This window comes from Urocitellus parryii, chromosome 7 (assembly GCF_045843805.1).
Source record: "Urocitellus parryii isolate mUroPar1 chromosome 7, mUroPar1.hap1, whole genome shotgun sequence".
NCBI lineage: Eukaryota > Metazoa > Chordata > Mammalia > Rodentia > Sciuridae > Urocitellus > Urocitellus parryii.
This window is the reverse complement of record NC_135537.1, coordinates 177,968,737-177,994,083: the sequence shown is the minus strand read 5'-3', so window position 1 is coordinate 177,994,083 and position 25,347 is coordinate 177,968,737. Positions and strand designations below refer to the sequence as shown.

Here is a 25,347-nt window from a genome sequence, read left to right as displayed (position 1 = left end):
ATCCGTTGCTGCCCTGTGTTGAGAAGGGAAGTACCTTGGGCACTCGGCGTGGGCGCCTCGCCCCAGCCCCACTCACCAGGTCCCCCACCCTGAAGCAGAACAGGTACCCCCACCCAAAAGCCCCTCGCCGTAAGTAAGCCTCTCTTCTTGTCAGAAAGATTTTTATACAGGATACCAGCAAAAAAACTTCTGCAGAGGGCATTGTGATTTGTAGCTTCCTCTTTTTGTAAATGCCGGGTTTGCAGAAAAAAAAAAAAAAAACTTGTAAAACCTCTGTCTAGTCTAAAAAAGGGGAACAAAAAGCACTTTTCATGTCAACCTTCAAGCCACTCCTCTCACTGGGTATAAAGTTCAAAGAATTTCCAGACTCATTGTCCAGAGGGTTTGAGGGATGGATCCTCTGGGCCTCTGCCCCTGCTTGCTGCAAGTCCCTCGGGTGTGCAGCCTCTTCCGTCCTACAGCAACCCACGGGCCTCGCTGCTCTTGGGGCCTAGTGACCACGCTCTTACCTTTGCCTTTGGCTGCTGGTCTGTAGTCTCCCTGTCAAGGTGGCTTTCCTCCTTAAGGACTGCCCCAGCTTTGCTCCCCGATGTCACAATTAAAGTGCAGCCAGCCCCTGCATTCTGCTTGTGATGTCAGCAGAGCACGGTCCTGTGCTACCAGAGGTGCTGCAGTGCGGCCGCAGTCCGCCCCCTCACCAGCAGCAGGTTACTCCAGGACCCTCGTCCCTGGAGGCTCAGTAGCCAGTGGCACCTGGGGTCACTTACACTGGATCTAACAGCCCCTCATATTTCTCTCTACAGAAGGAAAAATGGCAAGTAAGTCACAGCAGGATGTTGGGCAGCAAGCGTGGTCTCCTTGGACCATGATCTTCTCTTGTGAGTCAGCGGGAGGATGGAGGGCATGAAGTTTCAAGGCTCCTTCTTGTCTAAAGTACGTTGGTCCAAGCATTATCTGATTAGAGATCTTAAAGACTGGGGCTTCTGATCCTGGGGGGCGGGGTAGATAGTCATTAGACAGGGGTTCAACGAGGTTCTTCCAAGGGGCAATGGAACCTCAATTTGGCCCAGGTTTCCATGGCTGCTGAAAAGAATTCCAGGATGGGTCAAAGGCAAGGCACAAGTAAAGATTAATTAAAGGCCACCAAAGGTGTACATGCCCCAAAGGCAGGTTGTGGGCGTCCCTCTCCTCTGGCATCTTGAAGAGGAGTGACACAGGATTGAGCTTTCTGACTTTGTACGTGATTGTGGGGGAGGGGTGCGGATGACTAAGGATGGAACCCAGGGCCTTGACATGCTGGGCAAGCGCTCTACCACTGATCTGCATCCGAGCCCTTTATATGATTTTCCTGCAGAGAAATGTGCAGGTTCTCAGGAAAGCTTCTCTGAAAGTCAGAAATCCCTTGTCAATCTTCTGGTATTTGTGGTTCAGAATGTTTCTTTGTGGTTCAACAGTCTATGTTAGGCAAATGCTCTACCACTGAGTAACACCCCCAGGAATGTAATTTTTAACATAACATAAAATATGCGCTTTTAACCATGTTTTGTGTATAATTCAGTGACATTAGATACATTCACAATGTTGTGCAACCATCACCACTATCTATAACTGCTGTCAACAGAATGTTTGTGCCTACTGAAAATTCCTATATTGAAATCCTGACCTTCGCTGGGTATGGTGGTGCATGCCTGTAATCGCAGGGGCCCCGAGAGGCTGAAGCGGGAGGATCGCAAGTTCAAAGCCAGCCTCGGCAACTTAGGCTCAAAGCAATCTAGTGAGACCCTGTCTCTAAATAAAATTTTAAAAGGCCTGGGGTACATAGTGGTAAAGTGCCCCTAGTGTCAAAAAAAAAAAAAAGACTCCAAAGAACGGGGAGCTTTTCCCCTTTCTACCATTAGAGGACACTGCGAGAGCCAAGAAGCGGGTCCTCACCCTGGAGTCTACTGGTGATTTGATCTTGGATTCGCCAACCTTCAGAAGCGTGAGGAAGAAGTACTTGTTTAAGCTCTCTGTCATGGGCTCTGCAGCCCCTGGGATTACAGGCCTGGGCCAACGCGCCCGGCTCCTGGCTGAATCTTAAACATGAAGCGTCCTGGTGATTCACCACGGTCCCGGTCCCTTCCGTTGGTCCTTGCTCTCTGGCCCTTTCCTCTGGACTGGGAAGTGCTATGCAGACTCGTGACTCTTCTTCAGAAAGTGGCGCTTCTTTTATGTATTTCTTTTCTTCTCAGCACTGGGGATTGAACTCAGGGGCACTCTACCACTGAGCTACATCCCCAGCCCCTCTTATTTTTATTTTTTTATTTTTGAGACAGGGTCTTGCTGAATTGCCCCCGGGGGGGGGGGCCTCCAACTTTCCATCCTCCTGCCTTAGCCTCCTGAGCTGCTGGGATTACAGGTATGCATCACCACGCCTGCCCACATGTTTCTTCTTATCCTTTTACTTCTTCATAGAGGTCTCCTCTTACCAGGAACATCTCTCCTCCTCCTCCTCCTCCTCCCACTTTGATTTTAATCTTGGCTCTTGACTTTCTTTTCCATAACACCCTCCTCTTTACCTCCCGGTTCTGGTGAGCAGATTGGCGGTGCGACTAGTGGCAAGGTAATGGTTCTTCACTCTTCTGTGTGGGTTTCTGGTTTCACTAACGCCTTTTCTGTTCCCCGTGTTCTTTTCTCTGTATCCTCCAAGGTCCTCAGTGTTGACCGTCCTCAGCTCCCACACAGGACAGGCGTCCCCACCAAAACCATCACGATGGAAGCCAAGACACTTAGGCCTCCAGCTTTTAGGGAAGCTCCCCTCGTGTCTGGGACTCGGGCGGGCCGCGAGTGAGGCCTGACACCGAAGGCCACCCTCCGGGAGTCTGTCCAGGTCTGAGGGCTCCGATGGCCGCCGCCTCTTGAGCTACGGTTTGGTGGAATTCCAGGGAGAACCTGTCTCTGTGCTCCGACCATTTGCCCAACCCTGACTGTGCCACTGGGTGCCGGGGCCCACATCCACTTTGGCAGAGAGTCATCAAGCTGCTTCTGTATTCTGTGATCATCGGAGAGCAACTGTATTTTTAGTTTTAGAAAAATTTCTGCTTCGTTTTGACAGTTTTTAGTTTTCTGTTAAATTCCCCATCTTGTGTTTTATTTTTTTATTTTTGGATATTGTGCATACTTATTTTTAAATCCATGCTTAATGATTCCATTATTTGTATCCTCTATGGATCTTTATTTTCCATTTTTTTCTTCCTAGTTTTCACCCAGATTGTCTTTTGTCCTCATATGCCTGTAGTTTCTCTTCATAATTAAAAAAAATTTTTTTTGTAGTTGTAGATGGACACAATGTGTTATTTATTTTTAAAAAATTTTCATGTGGTGCTGAGGATCAAACCCAGGGCCTCACACATGCTGGGCAAGTGCTCTACCACTGAGCCACAACCCCAGCCCTCTCTTCATGTATTTGTGGTTTTATTATAAAAATTATAAGTATACTTAAAAAGAGAGAGAGAGAGGAGTAAAACAAATCCCCATGTGTCCGTCACTCGTTTTTATCAGTTATTAACTTGAACATATTTGGTTTCACTTAGAGCCCCTCTCATTTCTCTCTCATCCACTAGATCATTATTATTATTATTATTATTATTATTATTATTAGTAGTAGTAGTAGTAGTAGTATAGTAGTAGTAGTACTAGTAGTAGTAGTAATAGTAGTACTGGAGATGGAACCCAGGGGTTGCTTAACTACTAAGCCACATCCCCAGCAATTGCTATTTTTTGAGACAGGGTTTCTCTAAGTTGCTTAGGGCCTCACTAAATTGCTGAGGCTGGCTTTGAACTTGTGAATCCTCCTGCCTCAGCCTCCTGAGCCACTGAGACTACAGGTGTGTACCACTACACCTGGCCTCCACTGGATTATTTAAAGCAAATGGAAACATGTATTAACTTCTACAAATAGTTACTTACTTTCTTTTAAGAGAGAAGAACATTCTCCTCACACACCTCAGTGCTGGGAATCCACCCCAGGGCCCATGCATGCTAGGTAAGTGCTCAACCTCTAAGCCACCCCCCAACCCCTTTCTCCTTGGCAAACCATGGCAGTCTCTTCCTCTGCAGATGGTCTGCTTTCTCCCTTGAATTGTGGTTCTTTGCTTTACCTCCCAAGTGTCTCATCTCAAGATAGCCCACATTCTCCCTTGAAGAGCCTCTGCTTCCCTAAATAAACTTCCACATCTCTGAAAAAAGGAAAAAAAAAAAAAACATGAAACCAAACCACAAGTCAGGCACAGTGGTGTGTGGCTGTGGTCCCAGCTGCTCAGGACACGGAGGCCGCAGGATCATTTGAGCGTAGGAGTTAAGACCAGCCTGGGCAACACAGTGAGATCTTGTCACAAAACAAATAAATAGTAAAATAAAACCAAACCATGGGGGCTGGGGTTGTGGCTCAGAGGTAGAGCGCTCGCCTAGCATGTGCCGAGGCACTGAGTTTGTTCCTCAGCAGCACGTACAAATAAAATAAAATAAAGGTATTGTGTCCAACTACAACCAAAAAACAAACAAACAGAAAAAACAACAACAACAACAACAAAAAACTTCTCTCTCACACACGTTCCTTTTTATCAGGCAAGATTTAAATGTCCCCAGTTGTCACATCCATGTCTTTTTACTGTTGTTGGTTAGAATCAGGATCCAAATAAGGTCCTCATGTTGTGTTTGGTTGATATTCTTCTAAAGGCTCTTTAAGTTCAAAACACTCCTTCTCCCACTCTCCTCTGCCACTTTCTTTTTAAATCTTTTTTTGTTGTTCTTCCTAGTTACACGTGACAGTAGGGTGTGTTTGACATACCTCACATACACGGAGTAGAGCTTCCCGTTCTTGTGGCCGTACGTGACGTGGAGTTTCTCTGGTCGTGTATTGATTCATACATGAACATGGGCAAGTGACGTCTGATTCCTTCTCCTGACTGTCCCCCTCCCTTCCCCCTCCCTTCCCTTCATTCCCCTTGGTCTAACCCACTGAACTTCTATCCCCCTCCCCACTTTCTTGTTGAAGAAGCCGAGGTGTCTGTCCTCTACAGTTTCCACGTCCAGGATCTCGCTGAGCATGCTCCTCTATTCCTTGTGTTTCTTGTAAGCTGTTAGGATTCAGGTTGAGTGGTAGGGTGCTTGCCTCGCCTGTACAGGCCTGGGCTTGTGTGGTGTGGTGCAGCTCCTGTTGCTTCCCGTGGGGTGTACCCAGTGTCCGGCGGCCTTTCCTGTGCGTCCATTGTGTTCTGAACATGGTGCGTGAGAACTTGGAGTGGTTTGAGGCTGGATGATGTTCCATTCCTTCAGAGTGGACTTCTGGCTGCTTCTGGCAGGCCAGGGCCTTAGCCCAGCCAGGGATGGAGATGCCCGCAGCCATGCTCCAGTGGCCTTAGAGGTCTGATCTGTTTCTGGCTCATCCCCTGCTAGGATGTGCTCCCTGGGGGGACCCGACCTGCAGCCCAGGGCTTTTATCTGGGGCCCTTGCTTGGCATGCCCTGATCTCCTGTATCCATCTCTGCATCCCTGTGAGCCAGGGAAGCGCGTCAGCTTGCTCTCAGGTGCCTCTCCCTAAATTAGTCACTACCACCAGGAAAAGCGGCTCAAGACACTAGGTTCACTTCTCTGGGTTTCCTTCTTCCTCTGGATCTTGGCCTTGTCATTCCCTGCTAGAATGCCTGGGTGTGTGTGTGCACATGTATGCGCGTGTGTGTTCATGTGCATGTGTGCATATGTGCATCTGTGTGCATGTGCGTGTGTGTTCCATTCCCTGCCAGAATGCCCGTGCAGGTGTGTGTGTATGCGAGTGTATGTGTTCTCTGTTTTTCATGTTATTTTCAAGAGAGAACGTTGGTCAGGATTATCCGGCTCATGATCGGAGTGTCTAATTCTGCGCTCCCTCTACCTCTGTTTATTCCAGGCACTTGCATCTTTCAAGAGCTGACTGAGCACCCCTCCTGCTGATGTGCTGTGACTCTGTATTGGAAGCAGGAGGCCCTTCTCCACTGGGAGCCAGGCTGACTCTCAAGGAGGATTTGCTTAACTTTTTTTTTTGGTGGTGGGGATTGAACCCAGGGGCACTTTACCACTGAGCTACATCTATAGTCCTTTCTGGTTTTTTTTATTTTTTATTTTTTAATTTTGACACATGGTTTCCTTAAGTTGCTGAGGTTGGCCTTGAACTTGTGATCCTCCTGTCTCAGGCTCCAAAGTAGCTGGGATTATAGATGTGTGCCACTGGGCTTGATTTTTCTTTCTTTTTTTTTTTTTTTGTATTGAGGATTAAACCCTCTAAGTCACACCCCAATCCTTTTTTTATTTTTGTTTTGATATAGGGTCTTGCTCAGTTCATATAATTTTTTTTAATTTATTTTTTTAGATGTGGTTGGACACAATACCTTTATTTTACGTATTTTTTTTTTTTTTTTTGTGGTGCTGAGGCTCGAATTCAGGGCCTTTTTTTGGTGGGGTTCTTTTTTTTGTCTTTTTTGGAACTGGGGGTCGAACCCAGGGCTTTGCGAATGCAAGGCAGACGCTTTGCCACTGAGCTACATCCCAGCCCGAATTCAGGGCCTTGTACGTGTTAGGCGAGCGCTCTACAGCTGAGCCACAACCTCAGCCTAGTTCATATAATTTTTGAATGTATCTTTTGGCTCTTATGTTTTTTTCTATCGCCTTGACACGTTTCTGCACTGAGTTCTGTCCTAGGAGAGTTTCTTTAAACTTGAATACTTTCCATTATAGCTTCTACCCCAACAATGTTAAGTCTTTGTTATGTTATTGGTATGATGTAGCAGCTGAAGATTTCAAACTTTACCCACAACCACAGTGAGTGAGAAGGAGTGTTACAGCCGACCCAGGACCCCTTACATGAACCCAGCCTAATTCCATTTTAAGATTGGGAGCCTCAGGGCTGGGGCTGGGGCTCAGCGGTACGCACTTGCCTGGCACGTGTGAGGCCCTGGGTTTGATTCTCAGCACCGCACATAAATAAATAGAAATAAAGATCTATCAACAACAGCAACAAAAAAGATTGGGAGCCTGGGTCTGAGATTGTGTCTCAGTGGTAGAGCACTTGCCTAATAAGCGTGAGGCACTGGGTTCGATCCTCAGCACCACATAAAAGTAAATAAACAAAGGTTTGTATACATCTACAACTAAAAAAAAAAAAAAAAAAAAAAAAAAAGATTGGGAGCTGTCTCATCATAAAGTCATGAAAAGTTAATTTCTATTTTACTATAAAATACTGCATTTTCTAAACTTGTTTGGAATTCCTGTCCGTGCCTTGAACTCACCCAAGCCTGGCTTTCCCTGACCAGATAACAACCCTCTCTAACACCTTAGTGGCGCCTCATAAATCCTGGCTCCCCCGACCAGATAACAACCTTCTCTGAAATCTCAGTGGTACCTCATAAACTCTGATGTTGGGATCTGAATTTATTATCTACCTGGAAATACCATATAGATCATTAACCTACTATCTGCCTTTGTATTATGCTTGTCAAAATCCTGTTAGCTGTAAGTTCTCTTTGCAACTTTTTGTGCTATAAAACCTTGTTCCTGGAGAGCTGGGGGTGCTGATCTCTAGCTCGTGTTGGGATGCTGATCAGCTCTTTGTGCACATTAAAGCTTGCTTTAATTTGATTTAAAATTGGAGTTGGTGGTCTTTTCTTTGTGTCAGGGTTCAACAACATGCTCACTTAAACTGTGTAGGCTGGTGACCCTCTAGTGCCCATTTTTCCATATCCCTTTAATAATAAGACACCAAAAATTCAGGAAGGCACATATGCTACCAAACTTAAGACTGTGTGACTTTTAATCAATGGGATCAGAGCAGAATTGTATGTGATGCCCTCCCTATTTCCTTCCCCCTTTCTTGATGCAATGAAGACCAGGAGGAAGGAAGGATCTGCCATCTTAGATCACGGGGCGGATGCCATGTTTGAGAGTGGCAGAGAGATAAGAGAGGAGAGAGGGTCCCATGATTGGATTATTATGAGTAAAACAGACTTCTATTATATTTACATCATTGCTACTTTAGCTTTTGTGAAGGTAGTCGAACTGATATCTCAGCTCAATAACAAATAATGATTTAATAAATTATTGTACTATGGGCACACAATACACTGCAATATTTTCTAATCTGTTATATTTTTAAAATGCCAAAAAGTAGGACTGTTTAAAGAACTGCAGCAGAGATATCAAATTGAAATGCCATGTGTGAATCTTGATAGGATTTTGGCTGGAAAAGAAAAAAAGAACACCAAAACTTTGGGATAATTGGGGGAAATTTGAATGTGAACTTGATATTTATATATTATTGTGGAATTATTATTGATTTTCTTAGATGTGACATTGGTCATTACAGTCGTGGGGAAGATTGTCCTCATTTTCAGGAAATACCTGCAGATGTATTTAATGGTGAAGTGTTGCAATGTTTAAAAAGTACTCTCAAATGGTTCAGCAAAACTTTTGTAATACAATTATAAAGCAAATATGAAAAAACGTCTATAATGGTTGAATCAAAGTTGATGGTGTACAGGTATTCATTATATTATTTTTTCAGCTTTTCTATGTGTGTGGGAATTTTCATAATGTTGGGGGGTACAATATGAGTTTTGTTCTGATCCGCTGAGTTTCAGCCACTAAACCTAGAACACTGGTGTTGTAGTTGAAGAGTGTGTGCTCTGGGGCCAGACTACTGGATCTATCTCAGGGCCAGTCCCCTTTGCCTTTGAACCTCATTTCCCCAGTCCAGGTGCTCGGTAGGATTTGGGTATGGTTTGAGTGTGTCTCCCAAGGTTTCATGTGTTGGAAGTTTGTTCCTCAGTGTGGAGGCGTGAGATCTGCAGAGACCTTTAAGAGGTGGGGCCTCCTGGGAGGTTATTAAGTTTGGGGGCGTGCCCTTGGAAAGGGATTGAGATTCTTCTCAAGGGAGACTGAATTTGAGCTGGGGTTGTAGCTTAGTGGTAGAGCCCTTGCTTAGCATGTGTTGAGGCCCTGGGTATGATTCTCAGCACCACATATAAATAAATAAAATAAAGGTCCATCAACAACTAAAAAAAAAAAAAAAGAGAGAGAGAGAGTAAATGTTATAAAAGAGTGAGCTTAGCCTCTCCTCCTGGTTTCCTGTCTCACCATGTGCTCTCTCCCTTTTATGTACCATGAAGGCATCTGCCATTATGTGATGATTTAACCAGTATTTTTGCCATGTTGTCTGGACTAGCAGCCTCCAACACTGTGTGTAATCTAAATAAACCTCTTTTCTCTATAAGCTACCCAATCTTAGGTATTTTGTTATAGTTACAGAACACAGACTAATATGCAAATTCAAGAGCTATGGGACCTGGGCCAAACTACCTAGCACTTATGCCCAGGATTTCTCATCAAAAACATGGGAATGCAAATAACTCACGTGGTTATATGAATGCACTCAGAGCAGTGTAGCTCAGAACTCAGAACTTGAGTACAGCTTTCTTCTATCAGGCAGGTGGTCATGGGGTTAAGTGAGAATGTTAGTTGAAACGCCTACAGAACCTAGCTCCAAGTCCACAGTGATGGTGATCACCATCCACCCTTTAAGAGCCCGCCTTGTGGAGACTTTCACCTCTGTCCATTGTCTTGAACTTCTTATCTCATACCAAGTTAGCTCCACCTCATTTCCAGTCCTCATCTGCCCATGAGTCTAGGCTTCTCTGACACCCTGATCTTCCTCTTTAAATCCTATAGTCTGCCTTCTAAGTTTGGGGATGGGGCTTAATCAGGATCTGCATTGCCACGCCACTGTACCTCTGCCCAGGTTCTGCGGCTTTCTCCTGGTTGCGACAGCAGCTTCCTGGCTGCCTGCCTCCTACCCCTGTCCCCAGCATCCCCTCCCCTCTGGTATTCTGCAGTCTTGGGCACTCAGACTTGAGACTTAGGTGTCTAGAGCATCTGGCTGGGTGTGTGTGGCACCTTCCAATTAGGTGCTTCTTGGCTATTTATCCCAATTGAGTACAGCAGGCATATCTTGAGATTTTTTTTTTTTTTTTGTATTGGGGATTGAGCCCAGGGGCTCTTAACCACTGATCTCGTTGAATCTCAGATTCCCCAGTCCACATGCTAGGACTTGGGTTTGTTTTGAGTGTCTTCCAAGTCACATTTCCAGCCCTTTTCTGTATTTTATTTAGATGTAGGGTGTCACTGAATTGCTTAGTGCCCACTGTTGCTGAGGCTAGCTTTCAACTCTCATCCTCCTGTCTTCTCCTGAGCCGCTGGGATGACAGGTGTGTGCCACCTCGCCCGTCTCACATTTCTCCTTTTCCAGCTTGCTTTGGACAGCTCTGCAAACGGGGTGTCAAGGTGAGGGGAAAAAGAAGGGCTGTGCTCTTTCCTGTCTGCTTCCTGTTACCAGCAGAACCATGGGGATCAATGGCAGCAGCTGGCTTGGCAACGGCTTTGGTTTCTTGCAGTTCTCAGTCCCAGCAGCACCTGCCTGCATCTCCTCCGCGGGTCCCTCCTGTCAGTCTGCACTCAGCTCCAGCTCTCTCCACTGCTCTGTCCTGGGAGTAGACTGCACTCTGCAGTCCCCACGGCTGAAGCACCTCAGTGCTCCTGGTCCTCAGCTGCCAGGTCTATTTCCCAAATGGACCCAAATGGAGGCACCTGCCTCCTGCAATCCCTAGTCTGCAAGCATCTCCCTACTTGCAGGCTCTGTGTGGGAAAGGGTTCCTCCAACTGTGCCAAAATACTCAATAGTAAGCTTTATATTCCTAAACCCCCAAAGTAAATAAAGGACCCCCATATGACCTCAGTGACAGACTTCCCACCATGCTGACTCATCTTCTTCCTGTGGAGAAATGGGCCCTGGTCACTTCTCTTCCAGGGGCACATTTCCCTTAAAAACCTTCGCATACTCCTCCCATGTCCTTCCAGCTCTCTGGTAGGCAGCCCATCTGTCCCCACCTTCTGTTCCTCAGCACTCTCCTGGGCTTTTCAGATTCAGCGAAAGGACAGGGAGGAGGAAGAAGGCCCAGAGCCCCTCAGGCAGTTTTAACAGCAGGAGAAATGAGGACAGGGACAGTGAGCCATCTTCTGAGACCAGCTTGACAATTGGGGGAACAGGCAGGGAAGCCGGAGTGGCAATGACTGAGAACATGGCCAAGGGCCAAGGCAGGGCATTTGTTTCATATCTTTATTGACAAAAAAAAAAAAAAGTCACAGCATTTCAAACACGTGAGTAGTAACAAAGGGCACCCACAAGTGACAGGCATGGTCTGAAAGGTCCAGACGTCCAGACTAAAGGCCATGCTGGAGGGTGTGGGTGTCCCTTGGGCCCTATTCCCTCTCAGCCTCTCTACTGCTTCCCAGTCTTGCTGACACCCAAGCACAGTGTGACTATGCAGAAATGAAGTCACTTCCCGGGAGGCTGGGTGCCTTGCGGCCCAACACGTGGGGAGGGTGGCGCTCCTGGGCCCAGCCAGCAGCATCTCAGCGGAGACCCAGGGCAGAGATAAAGGCAGAGATGCTCCCCACCTGGCAGTCTTGGCACAGCAGAAAGTGTGGGTCTCTGGTCAGGTGACACCACCAAACCTACAGGCTGGCTGCTCTCCGCAGGGACCAGCAAGACTTCCAGGGAGAAGGCTTACAAGCAAGAACAGTGGCAGGGTTCATAAAGGGTTTGGGAAAATACTTCCCAGGAGCCATGAGAAATGAGCCATCTTCAGATTCCTGGAGCACGGGAACAGTTAAACTGACCGGGTTGCGGTAAGGAAGGAAAAGTTTAATACCAGCCCCCAAGAGAGCAGAAATGCCACTTGTCTGTGGCCCAGAGCACTGGGCCTAACACTCAAAAGCAGCTGTGGTACTCTACAAGGTTAAATGAAGATATCAGAGCACTCACTAGGTACCTGCTCAAAATCTGCCCTCCAGCCTTCTGGCTGACAAAGCTGGGGTGGGGCCAGAGGCACTGGGACCTACCCCCAAGTATAAGCAACATAGTCCCAAACACTGCTGCTCCTCCCAGGCGGTCTGACATCACTTAACTCCATTTGGCCGAAGGCTTCTCTTCTGGGGTCTTCTGTCCTACGCTGAACAGAACATCTCTACTTGTCTTTGACTACTCCCAAATATTTTTGTTTTCCTGAAAGGTGTGATAGGGTGGGTGCCTGTGGCCCTTTGGAAGAAGGGGTGTCTACTCCTCCTGTAGGAAGTTCACCTAACACATTACAGCTATGAGAACACCAAGCACAGACAGACTTCTGAGGCGCCAACATGTACATTTACACTGTGTTGACGCAGGTGCAGAAGGAGCCCTGTACGCACATTTCTACACTATTCTACAGAGAAGGAAAAAGTGAGACTCCTGAAAAAAGCTAAACCATCTGGGCATGGTCAGGCCACAAGGTCAATAGGCACTGGACTAGAGTCTAGTCCCTCCAGAAATCACTAACCTTGAGCCCCTGGCAAGGAGCTGAACTGTGGAGCAGAGAGAACCTCAATGGTACACCCTCCTCTTCAACCATGTGCCTGCTGAAAGCTGTCTAGGGAAAATAAAGGCTTCCCCAGCCCCTCTGCCTCCCCGACTACTCATGGACACTTGAATTACAAGTTGCAATTACAAGTTCTGTGGTCACAGCCTAAAGAGGCCTCTGTGGCATGCTGGTCAGAAAAGTACTCTATTCTCACCAATGTGGCAGTCCCCAGGAAGGAGCAGTGGTGGGGACAGAGACACAGGAAGTCTGCAGACTGCCCACCAAAGTGCACACACTGCTGGGGTTGGTGTGGAGTCACTACAGTGCTGTGGGGCAGGTTTGCCAAGGTTAGACGACACCAAGGAGAGACAAAATATCGCACGTTTGGTCAGGGCATTTTCAAGACACAAATCACAGAAGCAACACTTTTAGGTACGACATGACACATTTGGCAACTTCAAAACAGATAGTCTTCCCCACCCCAAGCCATCAAAGGATCCTCAAAGTCCTTTATCTTTGGTCCAGATTAAAAAGCCAGGGAAGATGGGGTCAATGGGTCTAAGAGGAGGCTGCAGAAGCAGCCATACCAACCACTGGCACTCCGCTGACTTGGTGCAGGATGCCACCTGCCTCAAACCTCTTCCTGAGAGGCTGGTCACACTGAGCCCAGCTGCTGGAGACTAATCAGACAAAGCCACTTGTGGGAAAGCAGGAACCGCCACCCTCCCAAGGCAGAGGACACCCCAGCGTCTCCTGCCTGAGAGGCTTTGCTCACGAGAATGTGGGTCCTCTGGTGATTCCATCCTGTGTCAGAACCTCAATTTCACACACTGAAGCTAGAACCCTCTGCATCTGCTACAAATCTTGGAGGGTGCCCAGCAGGGGGAAAGAGTGGCACACGCAGGTGAGACCAGGGCACAGCTTGGGACAGTCCTCCTTTGTCTGCTCCAGCTTCCCTGATGGCTAGGCTGTTTCCAAGGAGCTAGGCCTTCCTCCTTCTTCCTTCCCCCAGATCCCCAAAGGCTCCATTTGGAGACCCAGCATGCTGCTGTTGTAAAGATCTGTCACAACACTGGCTATAAGAACAAAAGCAGGTTCTGAAAAGGGGATCTGCAGCCAGAGGTGCGTCTGTCTGGAGTCCCAAGGGTGGGTGGGGTTCCTTTGGTTTTAACCAGGACACTTCTTCACTGGGGCAGGCTCAGCTTTGCTTTGCAGTAGCTCAGTTATCATACAGGTGTAGACTTAACTGCATGGAGCTATTTTGCTGAATTGCCCTCTTGCCTTTCCGGATTCTGAAATTTTGGATTCTCAGCTTACATTCGAGATCCTCTCTCCTGAAGAATCTGAAAGTGGAAAATGGGGGAAAAGGTTGAGGTGCTGAGGAGATGACAAAGGGAAGGAAAGACCTACAGAAGCCTGGGTGTGTAGCTCAGTAGTCAAGCATGTGCTTATTAGTACGCACAGGCCCTGGGTTCAAACCCCAGCACTAAAAATAAATAATAAAAAATTTAAACCAGTGTATATGATCTGATTACAGTGAAATTAAGTTATAATTTACAATAAAAATGATTTAAAAAAGAAAAAAGGAAAGACCCAGACTGCATCCACTGGACCCTGTGGGCAGACATGGTGGTAAGGCAGACACTAAGCCTTGAGTACCCTGGGACACTTGCTGAACACAGTTGGTCCTGAGTTTCTGTGCCACTGGACCAGTCTTCCCAAGCTAAGAAAATGGTTCAAGCTCCTCTTACCCTGTAGTTTAGAAGTGCGTGTGTGTGTGTGTGTGTGTGTGTGTGTGTGTGTGGTGTGTGCATGCATGTTTGTGGAGCACAGTGGAAGCAAAGAAGGAAGCAGTGTACAACAGATTTCTAGGAATGTAAGGGAGGAAAAGGTATGAAGAGACTTTTGTCCTTGAGGTGGGGGAAGAAGGACTGATACTGAGTTCTGAGATCTCTCCACAGAGTAATCAGTGCAATAAAACGTTGCTTTTTCACTGACTTGTCAAAGGCCAAAGAAACCTCTTCAGGTTCACATTTTCTAACTGAAAACCCCTGCCGTGGCTCCCTAAACTGTGATTAAAATTCAGCAGGCAAAAGAGCCCAAAGAGGGAAGCGCAAAGCTGCTGCAGGAGAGGGAGGCAGGGAGGAGCAGCAGCCAGGCTGTGGCAGAGGGCTAGGCCAAACCTGCACACAACCTGGACAAGCCACTTCTTACCTTCGCCTTTTCACTTGGCTCTATGACGATGCCATTGGTAGAATTATTTAGTTCTCTGGAGACAACACAGAGGAATTCTGCCTGGTCCTCATTTCCATAGTTATAGGAAGATCCAATGCTGATCAGCTGGCAAAAGAAGATGGTGACCAAACAGGCAGTGATGTGAAGATAGTCAAGTGCACCTGTCATACCCTTCCCCGACTGGATTTTGTGGTTTTATTTCTCAAGGACAAAAAACCCTCTGACACTACTGACGACCTGGGGGTTAACTGCACCAGGACATCATCAAGTAGGCTTCCCCAGAAGAGAAGTCTGAATTCTGTCACTGTTCCCTCACCCTAGCACTTGAAATCCTCCTAAAGGCAAACACAATCACTGTCAAACATGAGGTGAAGAAGAACGTTTCTGTGAATGAAAACGAACACTTGCTTCAGTCAAAACACAGACCGTCGATTTGTAAGCGGTAGTCCTAGACAGGAGGTGGAGGTGCAGAATCACTGAACAGCTCCCCAAAGGTGCACATTGCTGATACTTTAACCCTTTGGAGAAATGAATTCAGTGCCTATTCCTAAATCAGAAATACACATGCAGAGGGAGGAGCTGAGCCCAGGGTGAGGTCATCCTCACAAGTACACACGGCCACAAGATGGGAACTCCTTGCTGTCTGTCTGGGGTGGGGGCACTTCAGTTCCATGTTCAGCTTCCTCTCTAGATCATAGAAGCAAGAACAGATCGTCCCTCCACAGGGCATTAACAAGATGAGGAAGCAACATAAATTATCTATTGGTTTCACAAAAAAACACTCATTTATAATTTAAAAAAAAATACATGGGCTGGGGATATAGCTCAGTTGGTAGAGTGCCCTGTATGCACAGGCCCTGGGTTCAATCCCCAGTACCTCAAACAAAAAAACATCAGCTTGGCTTAAGACTCTGTATCAGAGCAAATATAGAGAGGGTGGAGGGATAGTCAACCATGCACAGCATTTCATCCACACCTGAGCAAAAGCCAGGCCCACTGGTCCTGCAGGGGGAGACAAGGGTGAGGAGCGTCCCAGCACTGGGTCTGAAGCCAGAGGCAGCTCTGAGTTTGATCTAGAACTGGGTAAGTTAACACAGATTCTAACTTTTATTTTACAAGGTGAGCTTACAGTGACAGCTCAGGTGGCTTCTTCAACTCTACAAAAAAATATATTCCCTCTATTCACCCTCAGCCTTCCTGTGTTTTGAAGAGGATCGAAGAATTAAACAATTCTGCCATCTAATGGAAGAAAACAGTAAAACTTGACTCAGTAGTTTTGCTCTGATACTCAGACCTGAGCACAAAGCTGAAAGAAACAGCAGAGAGAAGCATGGGCCACAACTAAGCCACACTGGTCAGTGTATCTGATCCCCTCACGGCACCTGCTCACCAAGCACTTATGGGAGAAGATAGACTTGCTGTTGAACCACCTTCTTTAGGGACCATTACAGAGCACTTTATTTTTTAAACACTTATTTTTTAGTTGTAGTTGAACAATATCTTTATTTTAACATGGTGCTGAGGATCGAACCCAGGGCCTCACACATGGTAGGCAAGCACTCTACTGCTGAGCCACAACCCCAGCCCAACAGAGCACATTTGAAAGGAATCTCTCTGAGGGAAGAAAAAACCAAAGGGAATCTCTTTGAAGCCTAGAATAGCTTGCTGGCTCTGTTGGAAATTGTCAAATTCAAACTCTGGATATGAAGCTGGGAGATGTGGCTCTCTCTTCTCCACCCTCCCCAACCCATCACATTATAAGCAAGTAATGGGCACCAAGTAACTCTCTCTTCCCACATTTTGCAATGGATCTCATCGGGCCTTACCCATTTCCCAGGGATAGCAATTGGTTGGACAGCAATTGAGGAGTTTGGCCCACTGGGTTGAGGTACCAGGATAGCTGTTCTTTGAGAAACATACCTGTTCAAATTTCCAGCCATCAGACATGGTGGAGACCATCTGTGTGAGCTCTTCCTCTTGGCACTGCAGGACCCTGTACACATGCTTCACGGGGCCCTGCAACAAGCAGGCAGACTGAGCACGGCAGCATAAGGGGCAGCTGCTTGGTGAGGCCTGCAGAGGCTCTTGACCACCCTCATCCCACGATCACAGCATTGGGTTCTCAATGAAAACTCACCCAAGGAAAGAAGGGAAAAAGGGACCAAGAACATCAATCAGTGGGTGAACTAGTTCTAACTTGGGAGGGTGAATTATGAGAACAACCATGTTAACAAACTTAAGATTGCATCCATTTCCACAATAACTCTGCATGAGAAAGTCATACTTTTTTTTTTCCCCCTGAAGTGGCTTAAACTGATGTGTATGCTACAAATATAACAGCATATTTTAGTTTATTCAGACCGATGTAAGTGATTATAAGAGTAATATATTAATATAAATATTTGGGGCTGGGGATGTGGCTGGGCTGGGGATGTGGCTCAAACGGTAGCGCGCTCGCCTGGCATGCGTGCGGCCCGGGTTTGATCCTCAGCACCACATACCAACAAAGATGTTGTGTCCGCCGAGAACTAAAAAATAAATATTAAAAAAAAATTCTCTCTGTCTCTCTCTCTCTCACCTCTCTCTTTAAAAGAAAAAAAAAAGAAAAAAAAGAAATATTTGATTTTTTGTCTTAAATTTCTGGCAGAGCTCCCCAAACCCTTGGAACCTCCTATATAGTAAGAGTCTTTGGGGGTTAGGGGTGTGGTTCAGTGTAGAGCTCCTGCTTAGCATGCCTGAGGTCCTGGATTCCAACCCCAGCACTATATAACAAAAACAAAAATGAAACACTACAAAGAGTATTGCATAACTATCATTGACCAAGGTATTAAAAATTTCCTCCCATATAAAGTATATGACAAATCTGCTAAGGATTTCAATTGGCTCTATCCATATACCTGGAAACAATCAGGTATGTGTGTATGCATTTGTGTGCATGCTGGGAATTGAACCCAGGGCCTTACACATGCTAGGCAATTGCTCTACCACTGAGCTATACTCCCAGCCCTTTTTATATTTTGAGACAAACTTTAAGATCAAGCTAAATTGCTCAGGTTGTCCTTGAACTTGCGATTCTCCTGTCTCAGCCTCCAGAGACGTAGAGATTACAGGCATGTACCACCATGCCCAGCCATTCCCCAGTACTTTATATTTTTTTGGTTTTGAGATAGGATCTTACTAAATTGCTGAAGCTGGCCTCAAACTTTTGATCCTCCTATCTCAGCCTCTCAAGCTGCTGGAATTATAGGAGTGTGCCATTGCACCCAACTGGCCAGATGATTTGTATTACAAAAATGTTGAGCATTACCAAAGATCTGTGATACTAGCACAATTACCCAAGTCCCAAATATTTAATATGGCATTATAGTGCCTCTGTTTTTCCTCCTCCAAAGTAAACCACAGGTGCTCCAAAAAGTACCAAGATTAATAACCTACAAAAATAACACTAATGACAGAAAAGCAGTTAGAATGGTAGCAGCCGCTAAACAAGCTAAGAAGCCACAAGAGAAAAGGTGGGTTAGAATCCCCACATCTTGGACTTGGCTGAATGCCTGCCATGTGTGAGGTGAGGGACTGCAGACAAATTAAAGGAGGTAATGTTTAGAAATCCATACACAGCCAACTTCATCTGAGAACCATGTGCACAAAGGCAAAAGAGGGCGTCTTTGAACAACATCAAATCCATTTCTCAGAGAAGAGATGGAAAGACTAACATCAAAAAGGTCTTGACAGTCCCAGAACAAAAAAGCTTCCAACTAGGTATAAATCTACAAGCCTTTAGGATCTAGGGGACTAATTAACTTAGTTGCTGTCATCAAACAGAAATCTTATAATGCTCCCAAGGAATTAGTTTATGGTAAAGAACAGAGAATGTTCAGATACCATGATTTGAAAACATTCAATATGTAGTCCATATGGTACCATCAACATTTCTACTAAGAAATCAAGTATTTTTTAGAATGTGGAAAAATAAGGATAAAACTAATTTCCAAAAATGTCTAAGCTATTAAATATCTATGGTAGTAAAAGATACCAGACGTGTACAATGGCAAAGGGACTGGTGACACCAGATTGTGTCTCACATGAACATCTGCAAACCAACTACGAATTCACCTTTGAACATTAACAAGGAACCTTTTAGCAGTCGACCAGATGAGTCTTCTTTCTACCTTTGCAAATAGCCAGAGATAAAGGGGATGAGAGATTTATTTCATTTCTGGGTCACTCCTGCCAGCTTTCATCCAGATATTCCATTTAGAGCCAGAAAATGTTGATACATGAAATCTGACGCAGAAAGAGCAGAGTGCTATTAAAGAGAAACCGACTGCCTTCTTTTTTTAACAGCAGACAAGTCCTAGGCTGCAACAGATTAAATAAAACATCCACCACCAGTAGCTGGTGGGATAAGAGGCAATCGTGCTACAAAGCAGATGGCTGTGGTGGGAAAAAACTCAGCCCCGTTTCTGCAACTCTGCAGTTGTTCTTTCTTAAACAAAAGAAAGGGAGGGTCTGTTTCTCTTGCTAGACTTGGGGTCAAGGACCTTCTGTTACACACAGAATCCAAAAGTCCTAATAGATCCTGAGTGGCCATACAGACATATGATGAATGACATGAGAAATAACAAGTTAAGTATGCTCTATTATCTCCCCTTCCCTCAAACTTGTGGGAAATTCTGCTTCATTTGTTACCATATATACTGAGTAAATACAAAGATCCAGACATCTTAATAAAAAGAGAGGCTTGAGGGCTGGGATTGTGGCTCAGTGGTAGAGCACTTGCCTAGCATGTGAGAGGCACTGGGTTCAATCCTCAGCACCACATAAGAATAAATAAATAAAATAAATGTCTATCAATAAAACATTAAAAAATAAGAGAGAGAGAAGCTTGAGTATCATTTTCTTGGAAGCATGAGTCATAGCTGATTTCAAGGGACTTGCAGGGGCTAGATGTGACATGCTTACAGGCCAGCAGGTAGAAGCAAGAGCTTGTTTAGGCTTTATGTTGAAAGTGATGGATCTTAGGTCAGAGAGAGCAGGCTTTGGACCTAAAATGGCCTTGGCCATATGGCGAGCAGTGACATTTTCTTCTCAAGGGACATGGCTGTTCTGTTTTATTATTCATTCTTTTTGTGCTGAACAACCCTGGCCAAGTAGGCACCATCTGCATAGCAGACGGACAGTGTTCTATACAGACTCTAGCTCTGAGGGAAAAGCCATCCTTTTCAAGTCATAGCCAGACACTCAGACACAGAGAGCCACTGGGGACACTTTCCCCTTAACAGTTCAAAACACCTTACTTGTGAAGTTCTGTTCTCGTTGTCTCGTATCCTTTCCTTAACCAGCCGCACGAGAGAGGCAATGTTGTAAAACTCTGCTTCCTCCAGCACACCTAGAACAAGGACCAGACTGGTCAGGAATATTTGAGCTCACCAGGAAAACAGCAACTAGAGGCTTGCCAAAAACTGCATTTGTCATATATAAATTCAGTCTCTCTCCTTCAGCTTTGGAAATGTCTCTTTGATGTTTAGGGTATACCCACAAACTTTTCCCCAACCAAGTCAAGTACCAGGGACTGCTTTGCTCACTGTTTCACCCCCACTGTTTATGTTTGGCCCCTGCCCATTAGCTACAGGACACCTTCCATATGTCACTTAATTCCTGGAACTAGTCACATTGGCCACCTCCTGAGCTTGCAATTTTTACCCAGTTTTCCCTTAAAAGGACTGGCAGATAGGTGTGTATAACCCTATGTGTATTGAATTTAATGGGATGCTTATTATTTTGAATAATATAAAAGGCAATCATTGGAAAACTCTCATGCGAAACAAAATCAAAGGCCTTAGAAAGGAAAACTATCAGATGTGTGATCCCGTACCAGGAAAAAAAATTTGCTATAGTGGCCATTATTAGAACAGTTGGTAAAAATGAAATATAAACTGCAGATAGAAGTATTTATCTACATTAAATTTCCTAAGTTGGGGCTGGGGAGGTGGCTCAAGCGGTAGCGTGCTCGCCTGGCATGCGTGCGGCCCGGGTTCGATCCTCCAGCACCACATACAAACAAAGATGTTGTGTCCGCCAATAACTAAAAAATTAAAAAAAAAAAAAAAATTTCCTAAGTTTCAAAGTAGGGTTATGTGAGAATATCCCTTGTTCTTGGGAAAAACGCACAGAAATATTCAGGGGTAAAGTTTGCAATCAGAAATTTAGAATTATGGGAGGAGAGGAGAAAGAAGAGAAGATGAAAAGAAGAGAGGGGGAGAATGAATGTTAGCATAAATATAATAGGAAATGTTAAAAATCAGTGAATGTAGCCAACATTGGTGGTGCAGCCTATAAACTCAGAGACCCAGGAGGCTAAGGCAGGGGGATTGCAAATTCCAGATCAGCCTGGGCAACTTAATGAGACCCTGTCTTAAAATCAAAAATAAAAAGGGCTGGGCTGGGATTGTGGCTCAGGGGTAGAGCACTTGCCTAGCATGGGTGGGACCCAGGTTTGATTCTCAGCACCACATAAAAAAATAAAGGCATTGTGTTGTGTCCATCTACAAAAAAGATTCATATTTTTTCTCTCTCTCTCAAAAAAAGAATTATAAAAAAATAATATAAATAAATAAAAAGGGCTGGGGATATAGCTCAGTGGTAGAGTGCCCCTGGGTTCAATCTCCAGCACAGGGGGTATAGGGGGTACGGATTGGTGAACCTGGGTAAAGAGAGTTTTTTGTACTATTCTTGCCCTTTTTGTAAGTTCAAAATTATTTCAAAAGAGTGTTGTGTTTTTTTTCTTTTTTTAATGAAAGGCATTAGAAAATGTTAATTAGGAGTTGGTAATTGTTGAAGTTGGATGGCGGGTACATGGAATTTAATGTTATTTATTTATTTATTTTGTTTTTAAAGAGAGAGTGAGAGAGGAGAGGACAGAGAGAGAGAAAGAATTTTTTTTTTTAATATTTATTTTTAGTTCTCGGCGGACACAACATCTTTGTTTGTATGTGGTGCTGAGGATTGAACCCGGGCCGCACGCATGCCAGGCGAACGCGCTACCGCTTGAGCCACATCCCCAGCCCCTAATGTTATTTTTTAAATTTTTTTTTTTAGTTATAAATGGACACAATACCTTTATTTATTTATTTTTACGTGGTGCTAAGGATTGAACCCAGTGCTTCACATATGCCAGATGAGCTATCTACCACTAAGCCACAACCCCAGCCCAATATACTATTCTACTTCTTCTTATTATTATTGTTTGTTTTTTTGGTACCTGGGGTTGAACCCAGAGGTGCTTTTTATTTTATTTTTTAAATTGTATGACATGGTTTCGCCAAATAGCTTAGAGCCTTGCTAAATTGCTGAGACTGGCCTTGAATTTGGATCCTTCTGCCTCACCTGGAATTCCTGGGATTACAGGCTTATGCCACCAAGCCCAGCCTCATTATTTTTGTATGAATTTGAAATGTTTTTCAAAGAAGGACACTTAAAAAAAAAACCCCAAAACCCCAGAATGTTTCCAAATCTCCCCCTACAAGAGAGCAACTCCTCTTTTTATTGCCTGAAATAAAGAACTGTTTTGCCATCACCTCATTAATGAATATAGCCATTACAAGCTTTCTTACTCAGAGCTCAAGCTCCGACATCAGAGTGCCCTGGATTTAGAAAAGGAACCCAAACTTCAGTTGAATGCCTCCAGTGAGACCAAGCCAAGCCTTTGAGAAAGAGAGCTAGACCCACTTACAGTCTAAATGCTCTACAAATCAAAAAGATGAGGCAACCAATAACATACCTAACAATGAACTGGAGAATGAATTAGGTCAGCCTCAAAAATTTACAGGGAAGCATGAGACCAGAGTTTGAAAAAAAAAAAAAAATGAGGCCAAGCCTTTATTATTTTTTTACAGCTGCAAGTTCAAACTAAAATTGAAAATATGAATAATTGAATGTTAGAGATGTGGTGCTTCAGGCTATGGACATTCACTTCTAGCTCATAAGTAAATGTAAAAAAGGATTGTGACAATTCTGCAGGCTCAAAAAAAAATTCCTGAAGCTATCTGCAAAGCTGAGCTACCTACCTTCCTTCTGACTGAAAGGCTGAACAAAGCCCTATGGGGCTTCCTTCAACAAGATTCTCTCAAACAAGACTAGGCAACTGGAGGCTTCCTGCTCATTTCATAAACCTGTACACCTGTATATGAGCCCCACAAAAACCTCAAACAAAACTCAAGTCTCTAACAGCCTTAACTGACCTGAATTTTGAAAAATTCAGTGTAAACAGAGCTCTTACCTTCTTCTGCCAACTCCTTGGTAATGATGAGTTTCCCATGGCGGAGGTAGTTTAGGATAGGACCAAAGTAAGTGGGGTCTCTGTCAATCAGATAGGCTCCTGTTTCATCCTGCCAACCAAACACAAGGGTATCACTGGAACTTTCAGTAACATTTTTAAATTGAGAGGGCTCCTTCTCTTTGCCAGTGCCCTAAGACAATTCAGTTCTTCAGCTAAAAAAAAAAAAAAAAAAAAATGTAGCAAGGAGCTGGGGTTGTGGGTTCAGCAGTAGAGCTCTTGCCTAGCACATGACAGGCCCTGGGTTGGATCCTTAGCACCACATAAAAATAAATAAAATAAAGGTATTGTGTCATACAACTACTAAAAAATAAATATAAAAAAAATTAATGAGGACAAATTTTGCTAGACATTTGCTTATTACAAACTATTGGCAAGTAGGCTGGCTTCATGCATTTTGTGTTTTAAGATCATTTCAGGTCAGATGTCAGAGATGCACAGTCATAGCCATCATCTAGGTGTTTATTTACTGGTTTGAACTTCTACAATCTTTGCTTGGACAATTACCAACATTCTTCAGTGGCATATTATTTAAAAAGGAGGAAGAAAATGCTACGGCTGCATGATTTAAATCTTTATTTGAGATGGACAGTCTTATTCTCCATTGCCCCCAATTCACATTCCTGATTCTAAGAAAACCTCTGCTCAGCTGGCCGCACTCCTGAGCTCCAGGCCAACACCAGTGGGAGTCTCTGCATTGCCAGCTGTAATCTCACACACCCAGAGATCTGTGCTCAGAGGAAGCGTGGTATTGCCAGGACTTGGCTCCAAGCAGCTTTAATCCTACTCATCTTTACAGTAAAAGGAACAAGATGAAACTGGTTTATACAGCCATAAGGAAGATTCAGGGTATATAAAAATAATTCCACATAAACAAGAGTTTTGGAATCTTTTTTAAAGTTAGGGCAGGATGGGTTTCCATCAACCTGAGATTTATTAGGAAATGAAATGAAAAATGAAACAAATGAACGTTTACGCAATCCCAATTCTGTTACAAGTTAACTGGCTGAGTGCTGTGTAGGATATAAAGTGGTGTAAGTTATTGTCAGTGGCTCTAAGTTGGGAATTAAAGACGAATCTGTAAAAGTTAAAAACATTGATTCAAACAGTTCAAACTGGAAAAGGAAGTGTCTCATAACCTCTCAACCCTTTGGTTAGCAGTCATGCATCTTGTCTAGCAGTATTTCTGGGTCTTCATTTTTACTGTCTTAACCGAGTCAACCTAGATTTGCACCGGATCTCAGGGACCTAAACAGCAACAGTAACCAGGTACAAGTTCTAGGACCAGGACTTTAGGAAAACAGAGTAATATAACAAGAGGGACTTCCTGGAGCGATGGAAGCCACTGTCAGACCCAGGCTTTAACCCGGCTTGGCACGGGGGTCCCGCACGAAGTGTGAGAGAGCTACAGAGCTCCCTTCGCTTGCCCTGACCCAATTCTGGACGTATTTGGCATCAGCAGTGAGGGGCGGAAAGGCAGCCAGGGAAAAACTCGAGAGGCTGGGAGGACAGGGAGCCGGCTCTCGGGTGCGGGTGGGCAGCGTGGGGAAGCGCTTTTGAGAACCACGGGCGGGGTCGCAGAGAACCGGGGTGTGCCTGAGGATGCGGGAAAGGCGCTTCCTCCTGAGGCCTCAGGTGGCCCAGGGGGCGGGAAGGGGGAAGGGGCCCCGGTCTGAGCGCCCTGCCAGTGAGGAGCCTGCCCGGGCAGGACTCGGGAGACCGACTGGAAGCCAGGGAGTCCACAGGCCCGGGGGCGCGCCCGAGGGCGGGGCGCACCTTGTCCGAGTCCAGCTCCGGGTCCTCCTGGCAGCAGAGGCGGCAGAGGAAAGACTTGGGCTCCCGGCCTAGAGTCTGCCTGGTGGTCACGAAGTAGGTGCCGCCCACGTTCAGCCGGACCCAGCGGGCCGCGCCGCCGCCCCCAGCCCGCTCGGGCGGTCCAGGACCTGGGTCCAGCGGCTGCGCGACGGCAGCGGGCAGGCGGGCGTGTCCGCGGGGCGTGGGGCCAGCCGGGCGAGGACTGGGGGGCCCACGGCCCGGGCCGCCGCCGTCGCCCGCCCCGCTCCCGCCACCCCCTCCCAGCCCTGCCATCGCCGGGTCCAGCTGCAGCTCCGCCATCTTGGGCCGCCACCGCCGCCGCCGCTGCCCGCGCGCCACCGGACCGGCCCATTTCTCGGCAGGGAGAGCTGGGCCGGCCCATCGGCGGGGGTGGGGCAGGGGGAGAGGGACGGGAGTGCCCCTAACTAGCGGGGGACCCTGGCGGCGCAGGCGCCGCGCCCGCCCCCGGAGGCGGGACTTCCTAAACCAGCTCCGTCTCTATTG

At 45.8% G+C, this 25,347-nt stretch overlaps 1 protein-coding gene across 1 annotated transcript; it reads right to left on the bottom strand.

Annotated features, from left to right (window-relative positions):
- Positions 1–11,209: 11,209 nt before the first annotated feature.
- Kctd2 (potassium channel tetramerization domain containing 2) lies at positions 11,210–25,289 on the bottom strand. The gene is made up of 6 exons (XM_026404864.2): positions 24,805–25,289; positions 22,972–23,080; positions 19,991–20,082; positions 16,614–16,709; positions 14,673–14,798; positions 11,210–13,801 (listed from the first exon to the last, which is right to left on the bottom strand). Exons 1-6 carry the CDS (start codon positions 25,141–25,143, stop codon positions 13,772–13,774), a joined length of 792 nt encoding a protein of 263 aa, XP_026260649.1. The 5' UTR covers positions 25,144–25,289; the 3' UTR covers positions 11,210–13,771.
- Between the last annotated feature and the right edge of the window lie 58 nt (positions 25,290–25,347).

What these genes read in the sequence shown, in the direction of transcription:
- Kctd2 (XM_026404864.2), bottom strand. Translation starts at nt 25,143, where the DNA reads ATGGCGGAGCTGCAGCTGGACCCGGCGATGGCAGGGCTGGGAGGGGGT. An exon ending in CGGAGCTGGACTCGGACAAG is followed by an intron (nt 23,081 to 24,804) that starts GTGCGCCCCGCC and finishes TTTGGTTGGCAG; the next exon opens with GATGAAACAGGAGCCTATCT. An exon ending in AGCCAAGTGAAAAGGCGAAG is followed by an intron (nt 13,802 to 14,672) that starts GTAAGAAGTGGC and finishes TTCCACTTTCAG; the next exon opens with ATTCTTCAGGAGAGAGGATC.